The sequence below is a fragment of the Manis pentadactyla genome, chromosome 3 (genome assembly GCF_030020395.1).
Source record: "Manis pentadactyla isolate mManPen7 chromosome 3, mManPen7.hap1, whole genome shotgun sequence".
NCBI classification, from domain to species: domain Eukaryota; kingdom Metazoa; phylum Chordata; class Mammalia; order Pholidota; family Manidae; genus Manis; species Manis pentadactyla.
Genome location: NC_080021.1, coordinates 132655004 through 132668781, shown reverse-complemented (window position 1 = coordinate 132668781; position 13778 = coordinate 132655004). Strand labels below are relative to the sequence as shown.

Sequence of the window (13778 nt, the reverse complement as noted above, 5' to 3'; positions counted from 1 at the left end):
AATGGAATATTCAGCTATAGAAAATGAGCACTTACTATTTGCAACAACATGGATGGACCTAGAAGGTATCATGCTAAGTAATGTCTAAGTTATGCAGAGTAAGAGAAATATCAGATGATTTCACTTACATGTAGAATCTAAAAAAAAAACAAAATGAACAAAACAGCGATAGACTCATAGACACTGCAAAGTGACTGATGGTTACCATGGGGGAGGGGTCTGGATGGGTGGGTGAAATAGGTGAAGGGGTAAAGAGACAAATTCCCAATCAAAATATAAATTAGTCATGGGGATGAAAGTAGAGCATAGAGAATATAGTAAAAAATGTTGTAACATCCTATGTTTACAGGTAGTAACTACACTACTCGGAGTGAGCCTCTTACAATGTAAATAACTGTCGAATCACTATGTTGTACACTTAAAACTAATATAATATTATGTCAACTATATTTCAATTTAAAAAATAGAAAAAGTGTTATAAGTATAATGATGAGAATATTCCCAGCATACAGTTCTCATGAGCTGGGAAACTAAAGCCCTGAAACAAAGCCAAGATTGTTTTACTGTCTCATTACTAATCAGAGGAAAGAGTCATTTAGAGCTAAGTCTACAGAATGATATAAAATCCCTATTGTAGTTAGCAAGAATAGTTTGTCTCTATCCATAGCATGTTTTTTTTTTTTGAAATGGACATACTGAATAAAAGCAATTCACTGTGGCTTAGGTGGTTCATCTGTGAGCTAAATTGTGAGGATTTGGGGTAGATTATCCCAATTTAGAGGCAGCATTATCATTTGAAGGAGGCTTCTCCAGGGGACCTGCCCCCCCATCTGATCAGAAGTGGGGGTAGAGGTGAGATGGTGAACCACTCTCCAGCTGTGCTCAGCTGGGTGTGGGGTGCTTTGCTAATTTCCTCGGTCTTGCCAGATTCTGCCTGAAACCTTTCACTGGCAGCATTTCTTGTAGAAGGGCTGGCCTCAGGTGCAGGGTCAAGTGCCCGGACTTTGTGGTGGTAATGTCACAGATCTGATGATTGGAGAGCTGAGCACCTCTTGGTACCATTTCGATCAAATGGGTACCTTCTTGACTTCGTTGTGTAAGACCCCACGTTTCTGTTACGTCGCAACTTGTCGGGTCTATCAGATGACTGTAACTGATTGGCAATAGAAATCAAGTGGCACTAAATGTACTTTTTGTAATAAGCTGTGTTGGTATATATTTTAACTTATAAATAGGAGAGGCATGCTTAGTTTTTTAATCATTACTTGATTATAACGGATAAATAGTCCATTTTCACAATTCCATAACATCCTTTAGGAAGACTGTAAATAAAGTGGACTTCAATTTATTCTGTTTTCTGGCTATTGCTATTGAATTTTCTAATTCCTCTCTTGCTATCAAATTAGGATTTGGCTTAGACCATTTGTGTCCTGTCTCAGTAGCTGCTTCCTACCTAGCCTTTGATTCACAAATGTGTTCTCTGTTTACTCAACCCTGGAGACATTGTAGTTCCGAGTGCAGAGGGCCCGAGTGCCATTGTCCCGCCAGCTGAAGGCACGGCTTAGCCTTGTTCCTGCCCGCAGGGCCCACAGTTCTCCCGCCACATCTGCCAGATGCCTCTCTTGGCTTGTATCACTGTGTCAAGTGGCAGAAACCGTATTTGCCTGACCCTGTGCTTATCACAGAGTCTGTCTTATTAATGTTTGATTAGTGAATTAACTGAGAAGATTGTTGGACCCCCTCATCTGATTTTTTAAAATAGAGTCCTTTTTTATTTTTATAATTCTTAATTTTGCCTTTCACTAGTTGAAAAGCATCACAATGAGGTTAGCTTGTCTGTGGTGGATGAATGAGTGGATTTATAGATTTTAGACACTTGATTCAGATGTGTTAAGAGTTGTTTTCTTATTTCCTATAGCCGAACTGACCTTGCCCCCTTGTGCCTCCCTGGAAGGTGGTAGAAACCTTACCCTTGACAGCCAATGGTGTCTTTGTCCCTTACAGTGGAAATAGCTGGAGAGGCTGTTAGGGGAGCCCCCACAGCTCAAAGTCTCACGGTCCTGATGCAGAGTATGGGGGTGCTTTTTAAATGAACTACATTTCTTTTTCTTTTTTTTTCCCCCACTCAAGAGATTTTATTATCTGAAAGAGAAAATGGCTGCCCCCAGACAGAGGGAGCAGCAGCTCATGGGTGAGGAAGCGCATTTTTAAGGAGTAGGGGTAGGGTGTGTTCTGCGTTGGTGATTGGATCTTAAGGGGTGGGGGTCTTAGCGCGCCAGAATTTGCCTTCATTCCCATCTTTTTCTTTTCTTAATTGGGCCTCTGAGGAACTGGGCTTAGAATCTCATTCTCTAGTTACTTCCTGCTGGAAGGGGGAGCAGCTTCTGGGGTTATTGAGGCCATTGCTGTAGAGTTGGGGAAGGGCGGGCATGTTGAGATGCTTTGTGATGTCATCTAGCTGGTTTCACTATTCTTCGTGAGAAGGCCTTGATAGCCCTGGAGGAGTAATAAATTGAAGGCCAGTGCTGGGCGAGAAGATGAGTGACCGGGGAAGTGGACGATGAGGCCGTGGAGGAGGATCGGGCAGTGAGGGTTCCCAAAGCAGCTCAGGTTCCTGGAGGAAGAGCAAAGTCAGTGGGAGAGCCTCATCCAAAGTCATGACACCAATGAAAGAGTATCTCGCCGCGACCCTCCTTACCCCAGAACGACTCAGGAGAAACGGGCCCACTCAAGAGATTTTATCATCTGAAAGAGAAAGTGGCTGGCCCCAGAGAGAGGGAGCAGCCTCTTTCTTTTCTTTTTGAAAGCTGGCCAACAGATGTCTTAGTGTCCGGTGTGCTACCTTCTGCTGAAATGGAAAAACCCAATGTTGTACATTGATAAAGCCTCAGGGTCGGTTGAGGGACGTGAAAGTGTGTAAAGTCACTGGACCTCGAATTCTAAAGCTAGGATGATAGAAAAGTAAAACCTAGAGCTGAAGCTGCTCAGTTACACATTTTACAGACAGAGGAGTGACTGATTCCGTTTATAGATTTTAGAAGTAGTTTTGGCCCAGAATTATCTTAACAGATCTTGCATACTTTATAACTTAAAACAATTATGTTTTGGCCATAAGGTGACAGTATTAATAATTAAACTGCTTACATTATTTTCTTAATTCTTTAGTTGAAGAAAACGAATTATATGGCAGTTTAACCATTTAACTTTTTACTATTGAAATAGATGTGCATTTGGATTTAGAAGACCGCCTGGCAAAATTTATGAAGACAGAAGAAGCCATTATATACTCATACGGATTCGCTACCATAGCCAGTGCTATTCCTGCTTACTCTAAGAGAGGGGACATTGTGTTTGTGTAAGTAACCTTTGCTGCATTTCCAATCAGAATTCCTTTGGAAATAATACTGACCTTCCTAAAGAATTCCTTTATCTGGCTAAAATAATAACAATTTCGGTTTTTAAAGAAATAAATAGTCACCCCAGCCAAGTAATTCTCCAGACTTGGTGACACCATCACTAGGATGATGCTTAGAGGTATTTGTCTGCCATTATGATGTTTTTTATCAAAGTATTGTTAATATACAATCTTATGTTGGTTTAAAATGTACATCACAGTGGTTCAGCAGTCCCCCGCCCACTTCCCTCACCCTGGTACCACTAGTCACTTTGCAGTGTCTGAATCTAAGGCTGTCTCATTCCTCCTGTTTTGCTCTGTTTTTATACCCCACAAGTAAGTGAAATCGTATATTTGTCTTTCTCTACCTGGATTATTTCACTGAGCATAATACCTTCTAGATCCAGTCATCCATGTTGTTACAAATGGCAGGATTTCTTTTCCTTTTTTTATTTTGTTACCATTAATCTACAATTACATGAAGAACATTATGTTTACTAGGCTCTCCCCTACACCAAGTCCCCCCAACAAACCCCATTACAGTCACTGTCCATCAGCATAGTAAGATGTTGTAGAATCACTACTTCTCTGTGTTGCACAGCCCTCCCCTCCCCCTACCCCCCACATTATACGTGCTAATCATAATACCCCCTTTCTTCTTCCCTGCCCTTATCCCTCCCTACCCTCCCATTCTCCCCAGTCCCTTTCCCTTTGGTAACTGTTAGTCCCTTCTTCAGTTCTGTGATTCTGCTGCTGTTTTGTTCCTTCAGTTTTTCCTTTCTTATTATACTCCACAGATGAGTGAAATCATTTGGTATTTGTCTTTTTCCACTTGGCTTATTTCACTGAGCATAATACCCTCTAGCTCATCCATGTTGTTGCAAATGGTAGGATTTGTTTTCTTCTTATGGCTGAATAATATTTCATTGTGTCTATGTACCACATCTTCTTTATCCATTCATCTACTGATGGACACTTAGGTTGCTTCCATTTCTTGGCTATTGTAAATAGTGCTGCGATAAACATAGGGGTGCATCTGTCTTTTTCAAACTGAAGTGCTGCATTCTTAGGGTAAATTCCTAGAAGTGGAATTCCTGGGTCAAATGGTATATCTATTTTGAGCATTTTGAGGAACCTCCATACTGCTTTCCACAATGGTTGAACTAATTTACATTCCCACCAGCAGTGTAGGAGGGTTCCCCTTTCTCCACAACCTCGCCAACATTTGTTGTTGTTTGTCTTTTGGATGGTAGCCATCCTTACTGGTGTGAGGTGATACCTCATTGTGGTTTTAATTTGCATTTCTCTGATGACTAGCGATGTGGAACATCTTTTCATGTGTCTGTTGGCCATCTGAATTTCTTCTTTGGAGAACTGTCTATTCATCTCCTCTGCCCATTTTTTAATTGGATTATTTGCTTTTTTGTTGAGGTGTGTGAGCTCTTTATATATTTTGGATGTCAAGCCTTTATCAGATCTGTCATTTATGAATATATTCTCCCATACTGTAGGGTACCTTTTTGTTCTATTGATGGTGTCCTTTGCTGTAAAGAAGCTTTTCAGCTTGATATAGTCCTACTTGTTCATTTTTGCTTTTGTTTTCCTTGCCCGGGGAGATATGTTCATGAAGAAGTCGCTAATGTTTATGTCCAAGAGATTTTTGCCTGTGTTTTTTCTAAGAGTTTTATAGTTTCTCTTACATTCAGGTCTTTGATCCATTTCGAATTTACTTTTGTGTATGGGGTTAGACAGTGATCCAGTTTCATTCTCTTACATGTAGCTGTCCAGTTTTCCCAGCACCATCTGTTGAAGAGACTGTCATTTCCCCATTGTATGTCCATGGCTCCTTATGACCATATATGTTTGGGTTAATGTCTGGAGTCTCTATTCTGTTCCACTGGTCTGTGGCTCTGTTCTTGTGCCAGTACCAAATTGTCTTGATTACTATGGCTTTGTAGTAGAGCTTGAAGTTGGAGAGTGAGATACCCCCCACTTTTTTCTTCTTTCTCAGGATTGCTTTGGCTATTCGGGATATTTGGTGTTTCCATATGAATTTTTGAACTATTTGTTCCAGTTCGTTGAAGAATGTTGGTAATTTGATAGGGATTGCATCAAATCTGTATATTGCTATGGGCTGGATGGCCATTTTGACTATATTAATTCTTCCTAGCCAAGAACAAGGGATGAGTTTCCATTTGTTAGTGTCCTCTTTAATTTCTCTTAAGAGTGTCTTATGGTTTTCAGGGTATAGGTCTTTCACTTCTTTGCTTAGGTTTATTCGTAGGTATTTTATTCTTTTTGATGCAATTGTGAATGGAATTGTTTTCCTGGTTTCTCTTTCTATTGGTTCATTGTTAGTGTATAGGAAAGCCACAGATTTCTGTGTCTTAATTTTGTATCCTGCAACTTTGCTGAATTCATATATTTGTTCTAGTAATTTTGGAGTGGATTCTTTAGGGTTTTTTATGTACAATATCATGTCATCTGCAAATAGTGACAGTTTAACTTCTTTACCAATCTGGATTCCTTGTATTTCGTCTAATTGCTGTGGCTAGGATCTCCAGTACTATGTTAAATAACAGTGGGGCGAGTGGGCATCCCTGTCTTGTTACCGATCTCAGAGGAAAAGCTTTCAGCTTCTCACTGTTCAGTATGATGTTGGCTGTGGTTTTATCATATATGGCCTTTATTATGTTGAGGTACTTGCCCTGTATACCCATTTTGCTGAGAGTTTTTATCATGAATGGATATTGAATTTTGTTGAATGCTTTTTCAGCATCTATGGAGATGATCATGTGGTTTTTGTCCTTTTTGTTTATGTGGTGGATGATGTTGATGGATTTTTGAATGTTGTACCATCCTTGCATCCCAGGGATGAATCCCACTTGGTTGTGGTGTATGATCCTTTTGAAATGTTTTTGAATTCTGTTTTCTAATATTTTATTGAGTATTTTTGCATCTACGTTCATCAGGGATATTGGTCTGTAATTTTCTTTTTTTACCTTTTTAAAAATTTTTTTAATTTTTAATTTTTTTAATTTTGGTATCATTAATCTACAATTACATGAAGAGCATTATGTTTACTAGGCTCCTCCTGTCACCAGGACCCCTCACATACCCCTTCACAGTCACTGTCCATCAGTGTAGTAAGATGCTGTAAAATCACAACTTGTCTTCTCTGTGTTACACAGCCCTTACTGTGTGACCCCCACACTATACATGCTAATCGTAATGCCCCCTTTCTTTTTCCTCGCCCTTATCCCTCCCTTCCCACCCATCCTCCCTAGTCCCTTTCTCTTTCATAACTATTAGTCCATTCTTGGGTTCTGTGATTCTGCTGCTGTTTTGTTCCTTCACTTTTCCTTTGTTCTTATACTCCACATATGAGTGAAAGCATTTGGTACTTGTCTTTCTCCGCCTGGCTTATTTCACTGAGCATAGTACCCTCTAGCTCCATCCTTGTTGTTGTAAATGGTAGGATCTGTTTTTTTCCTTATGGCTGCGTAATATTCCATTGTGTATATGTACCACATCTTTATCCATTCATCTACTGATGGACACTTAGGTTGCTTCCATATCTTGGCTATTGTAAATAGTGCAGCGATAAATGTAGGGGTGGATCTGTCTTTTTCAAACTGGAGTGCTGCGTTCTTAGGGTAAATTCCTAGAAGTGGAATTCCTGGGTCAAATGGTATGCCTATTTTGAGCATTTTGAGGAACCTCCATACTGCTTTCCCCAATGACTGAACTGATTTACATTCCCACCAGCAGTGTAGGAGGGTTCCCCTTTCTCCACAACCTTGCCAATATGTGTTGTTGTTTGTCTTTTCAATGATGGCGATCCTTACTGGTGTGAGGTGATATCTCATTGTGGTTTTAATTTGCATTTCTCTGATGACAAACGATGTGGAACATCTTTTCATGTGTCTGTTGGCCATGTGAATTTCTTCTTTAGAGAACTGTCTATTCAGCTTCTCTGCCCATTTTTTAATTGGATTATTTGCTTTTTGTTTGTTGAGGTGTGTGAGCTCTTTATATATATATACTATATTTTGGATGTCAACCCTTTATCGGATCTGTCATTTATGAATATATTCTCCCATACCTTCTTGTTACCTTCTTGTTCTATTGATGGTGTCCTTTGCTGTACAGAAGCTTTTTAGCTTGATATAGTCCCACTTGTTCGTTTTTGCTTTTGTTTCCCTTGCCCAGGGAGATATGTTCATGAAGAAGTCACTCATGTTTATGTCCATGAGATTTTTGCCTGTGTTTTTTTCTAAGAGTTTTATGGTTTCATGACTTACATTCAGGTCTTTGATCCATTTTGAATTTACTTTTGTGTATGGGGTTAGACAGTGATCCAGTTTCATTCTCTTACATGTAGCTGTCCAGTTTTGCCAGCACCATGTTTGGATTAATGTGTGGAGTCTCTGATCTGTTCCACTGGTCTGTGGCTCTGTTCTTGTGCCAGTACCAAATTGTCTTGATTACTGTGGCTTTGTAGTAGAGCTTGAACTTGGGGAGTGAGATCCCCCCCACTTTATTCTTCCTTCTCAGGATTGCTTTGGCTATTCGGGGTCTTTGGTGTTTCCATATGAATTTTTGAACTATTTATTCCAGTTTGTTGAAGAATGTTGTTGGTAATTTGATAGGGATTGCATCGAATCTGTGGATTGCTTGGGCAAGATGGCCATTTTGACGATACTAATTCTTCCTAGCCAGGAGCATGGGATGAGTTTCCATTTAATTTTAATTTCTCTTAAGAGTGTCCTCTTTTTTGTAGTTTTCAAGGTGTAGGTCTTTCACTTCCTTGGTTAGGTTTATTCCTAGGTATTTTATTCTTTTTGATGCAATTGTGAATGGAATTGTTTTCCTGATTTCTCTTTCTATTAGTTCATTGCCAGTGTATAGGAAAGCCACAGATTTCTGTGTGTTAATTTTGTATCCTGCAAGTTTGCTGAATTCTGATATTAGTTCTAGTAGTTTTGCAGTGGAGTCTTTAGGGTTTTTTATGTACAATATCATGTCATCTGCAAATAATGACAGTTTGATATCTTCTGTACCAATCTGGATTCCTTGTATTTCTTTGTTTTGTCTAATTGCGGTGACTAGGACCTCCAGAACTATATTGAATAACAGTGGGGAGAGTGGGCATCCCTGTCTTGTTCCCGATCTTAGAAGAAAAGCTTTCAGCATCTCACTGTTTAGTGTGATGTTGGCTGTGGGTTTGTCATGTATAGCCTTAATTATCTTGAGGCACTTGCATTGCATTCTATTTCGTCCTTTAGTTCTGTTAGTATTTGTTTCACATATGCTGGTGCTCCTGTGTTGGGTGCATATATATTTAGAATTGTTATATCCTCTTGTTGTACTGAGCCCTTTATCATTATGTAATGTCCTTCTTTATCTCGTTACTTTCTTTGTTTTGAAGTCTATTTTGTCTGATACAAGTACTGGAACACCTGCTTTTTTCTCCCTGTTGTTTGCATGAAATATCTTTTTCCATCCCTTGACTTTTAGTCTGTGTATGTGTTTGGATTTGAGGTGAGTCTCTTGTAAGCAGCTTATAGATGTGTCTTGCTTTTTTATCCGTTCTATTACTCTGTGTCTTTAGGTTGGTGCATTCAGTCCATTTACATTTAGGGTGATTATTGAGAGATATGTATTTATTGCCATTGCAGGCTTTGGATTTGTGGTTACAAGAGGTTCAAGGGTAGCTTCTTTCCTATCTAACTATCTAACTTAACTCTCTTATTATGGCATTATAAACACAGTGTGATGATTCTTTATTTCTCTCCCTTCTTCCTCCTCCTTCATTCTTTATATGTTAGGTGTTTTATTCTGTACTCTTTTGTGTTTCCTTTGACTGCTTTTATGAGTAGTTGATTTCGGTTTTTGCCTTTAGTTAGTATTTGTTTGGTTTGCTTTCTTTGCTGTGATTTTATTTTCCGTGGTGACATCTATTTATGCTTAGGAGTGCTTCCTTCTAGAGCATTCCCTGTAAAATATCCTGTCGAGGTGGTTTGTAGGAGGCAAATTCCCTAAACTTTTGCTAGTTTGGGCATTGTTTAATGCCTCCCTCATATTGAAATGATAGTCATGCTTGATATAGTGTTCTTGGTTCAAGGCCTTTCTGTTTTATTGCCTTAAATATATCATGCCATTCTCTTCTTGCCTGTCAGGTTTCTGCTGAGAAGTCTGACTGTAGTCTAAAGGGTTTTACTGTGTAGGTGATCTTTTTTCTCTCTCTGGCTGCTTTTAATATCCTTGATCCCACTTGATCACGATCAATGATGTTTTTGGTGTATTTTTTAATTTGGTTTGCTAATATTTTGTTGAGGATATTTGCGTCTGTATTCATCAGGGATGTTGATCTGTAATTTTCATTTTTTGTGGTGCCTTTCCCTGGTTTTGTTATTAGAGTAATGCTGGCCTCATAATTTGGAAGAATTCCCTTCTCTTACACTTTTTGGAATACTTTAAGGATGGGTATTAGCTCTTTAAATGTTTAGTAGAATTCAGCTGTGAACCTGTCTGGACCTGCACCTTTGTTTTTGGTCACCAGTTTGATTTCATTGCTTGGAAATTTGGTCTGTTCAGATTGTCTGTTTCTTCCCTGGTCAGTCTTGGAAAGTTGTATTTAACTCAAAAGTTGTCCATTTCTTTTAGATTGTCCAATTTATTGGCATATAAATTTTCATAGTATTCTCTAATAATTTGTGTTTCTGTCCTATCCGTTGTGATTATTCCGTCTTTGTTTCTGACTATGTGTGTACAATCCCTTTTCTTGGTAAGTCTGGCTAGGGGTTTATCTTTTTTTTTTCTCAAAGAACCAGCTCCTTTCATTAATTTCTTTTTCTATTATTTTATTCATCTCTTTTATTTATTTGTGCTCTAATCTTTATTATGTCCCCCTTCTACTGACTTTGGGCTTCATTCTTCTTTTTCTAGTCTCTTTTGCCATTATGATTTTATTCATTAATGTCGAGAAGGCCAAATTTACCCAGGAGAATGCCTGCTTCCTTCCGCCATACCTGTGGCATGTGGTGTCCTTGTGAGTCCATGAGCACAGCCCACATGGTCACTCACACTACCTGTCGAGGTGATTGTGCTTCTTGGCACGCCCTGCAGCTCATGGTGATTTTTCTTTTTGTTTCTTTCTTTATTTTTCTACATAGAAAACTTCTTAGCCATTCCTTTAGATTGGGTCTGTTGGGAACAGATTCTTAGTTTCCTTTTACCCCAGAATGACTTGATTTTCCTTCACACTAAAGGATATTTTTGCTGGTTATAGGTTTCTTGGTATGCAGTTCTTTTTTCCTTAGCATTAGAAATATATGGCATGTTTTTCTGGTCTCCATGGATTCTGAGAAGAAGTCTGTCACTGAAATTGTTCTTCTCATTTATGTAAGATGTCATATTTCTTGGGCTACATTCTGGATTTTTTCTTAGTCATTAGTTTTCAGAAGCTTGATTAATGGTTTGGCATGTTTGTTTGGGTTTTTGAATTTACCTGTATGAGTTTTGCTCAGCTCTTTACAGATTTAAGCCTCTTGCCTTGCCAAATTTGTGAGGGTCTGAACCATTTGTTTGAATGCCTTTTTAGCCCTCCCCCTTCTCTTTGGAACTCCACTGAAGCCAGTGTGGCATCTGTTATTGTCCCATGGATCCCTGGGGCTCGTCTTTTCTTTCTGGTCTGTTTTCTCTGGTTTACATTGACAAGCTTCTGTTGTTATGGCCTTCAGCTCATGATTCTTTCCTCTGTCTCTTCCATTCTGCTGCAGAGCCCATCCACTACATGCTTTCTTTGGTTATTTTGTCTTCTAGTTTCTGACATCTCCATAGAATTCTTCTTTGTATCCTCTATTTCTTTCCTGAGGCTTTCTGCTTTTCCATTTGTTTCATGCATGTTCATAATTGCTCACTGAATTTCATGTGCAGCATCTTATGAATTTCCATTATTTCAGACATAATGGATGCTCTAAAATCATTACCATAACCCTGACATAGCTGTCCTCTCTATATTGACATTTGCTCATTGTTTTCTTTCATTCTGTATATTTTTGGTTGTTGGTATGACAAGTGATATTTGATTGAAATGTTCCTATTCTACTGTCGTTTATGCTTAATTTAAGCCTGCTCTAGTTGACCTTCTCTGATAGTCTTCCATTAGGGGCAGGGAAGCACTACTGCTTCATTGGTACAAGTCTAGGGTCACCACTCGGCCTCCACTGACACTGAGTTGGGGTGTTTTCATTTCTGAGGGTGTGGTGAGAGTCCTACTCTCCCCTGAGCTGCCCCTGATACAGCCCAGGTGGAGAGAGGCAGGGTGCCCCTCAGTGCAGGGGAGGGGAGTTGGGGCCCTCCGCATGCTCTTCACTGACACCACAGTGGGGGCCACTTGTTTCCATCTGGTGGGGATAAAAGTCCTAGCTGTTTCTCCAACACTACCCCTAAAGGTATTGGGGTACCTCTTGAGTTTCAGAGTCTCCCCCTCAGCCTTTGCTGGTGTACAGGGCTTGGGCCCAGGTTTTTCTGTGGGTTGGCTGCAATAGAGCCGTTGTCTGCTGGGCTGCCCCCTTTTCTGTCCCTTTGGCTACAGAGAACAGGCTTGTATTAGAGTGTTTTTGTCTGTGGCGTTCCCAGTTGGCTAACTTCAGCTCCAAGTCAGGAAAGCCCAGGAAACTCCTGTCATTTGTCAAGTTCCTCACTCCGTAACTGGTCTGCCTTTCCTCTTGTCAGTCATTATGTGTTTTTCATGTAATGTCCAGGGTTTGGGGTTGTACCGAGTGAGACAAATAGGTACAAATGTCTTCTGCATCTTTGCAGAAGTCCTGTATATACTTTTAAATAATAGAACTTAAATTAAAAAAATATTTTCCCCTAGTTAACTCAATTTATATCTTATTGAAGTTTAGTCTGCAAGAGCCAGCATTCTCCCCTGGTTATGGAGAGTCAGCAAATCCAGTATTGCTTCTCATGGCAAAGTAATGGCAGCCAAGTCAGAGGTGCCACTGGTGGTGGCATACACCGGTGTTCCATGGGCTTGTCAGAAAGAAAGAATGCACATAAATTGATATGTCACCCTTGATTTCTGAGAGGAATGGCAAGAGTGCTTCTTGAGGTAAAATCAGCATGGCAGTTATGTGAAAAGGACTTGCTGAGGGAAGCACAAACAATGATGCATAAATGTGCAGACATGTTTTCTTATTTTCTGTGTTCAAGTTAACAAGTGGATGTTGGTCACCTTACATAAGCAAACATTCCTTTCCTGAGAATATTGACAAGGTCCTTTAAACCCAAAATTGGTGGGTCTGTCTTCCTCGCAGAGATAAAGCAGCCTGCTTTGCTATTCAGAAAGGATTACAGGCATCACGTAGTGACATTAAGTTGTTTAAGCATAATGATATGGCTGACCTGGAGCGACTACTAAAAGAACAAGAAATTGAAGATCAAAAGGTATGATTCTTTTGAAGAAAATTATATAGTTCCTTTGTACTTTCTAACTAGCTAAATTATATATGAAATGGTAATTTGTCATGAAGACTTGCCTGAGGGTCACATTTGGATGTTAAGTGAGGGCATTCCTGCTTATTAATGTACTTTGTGTTAGGGAGCCAAGTCTCATTACAATTGCTTGGTTGTTGACATAATTATATATGGCAAATTTGGGGGAGGTAATTCAGGCAGCTTTCTAAAGGAGAGAGAGAGTGCACTTCAGGGGTGGGGGATGTGTGCACTCAGATGTGCAGCAATAATGCGGAACTTGTTAGGTGTTAATGAGATGCACCTGGTGAATTCAAACTAGGCTTATTTTTATCAGACTAAATCATGTATCAGTTGGCTGGAAGAGAAACAATGGCAGCAGATCTTAACTTATGAATTTACGAACAAAGTGAGACCTTTCTCCCCTCCTCCACCTTAGTCCTGGAGCTCTGAGCAGCTGCTGCCTGTGGGAAACAACTGCCCCAACATAGTTTCCTTCTTTTTTGCAGCCTGTTTACACTTCTTCCAGGCACCTGCAGAGACCCTTAGCGGGTAGGGGGTGGAACTGGCTCTTTGGTATTCTGATTAGAGAGTGTGATAGAGGAAAGGTGTTCAAAACTTGTTGGAATTGTCAGTGATTTCCTCCTAACACCATGGATGGAAAAGGTGGTTCTGGTCTGTGGTTCTGCAGCACGAACCACTATGCGGGCATGCAGTGGGAACCTGGTCACCACACCTTTTATCTCAAACATCACTTTCAAGTGGACTTTGCCAGTACAACTCATTCATTACTAATTGATAAAAATGCTCGCTATATTCCTTAATTTTGTGTTAATTTACATTTTTCCAGATATTTGCATCGTTCTTTAGGAGTCTGTCATGTTTATTTAGGTGACAG

At 39.8% G+C, this 13778-nt stretch overlaps 1 protein-coding gene across 12 annotated transcripts in view; it reads left to right on the top strand.

Annotated features, from left to right (window-relative positions):
- SPTLC1 (serine palmitoyltransferase long chain base subunit 1) overlaps window positions 1-13778 on the top strand; it is a 101372-nt gene that overhangs the window by 37227 nt on the left and 50367 nt on the right. For 11 of the 12 annotated variants that reach the window (XR_008996436.1, XR_005026704.2, XM_057498462.1 and 8 more), the window contains 2 exons: window positions 3223-3355; window positions 12724-12853. Coding sequence is in view for 9 of the 12 variants with exons in the window: in XM_057498462.1 (XP_057354445.1) it covers window positions 3223-3355; window positions 12724-12853 (263 nt within the window). In the remaining 3 variants the exon portion in view is untranslated. The remainder of the gene's footprint in view (window positions 1-3222; window positions 3356-12723; window positions 12854-13778) is intronic. The other variant, XR_005026705.2, reaches the window with a different exon arrangement.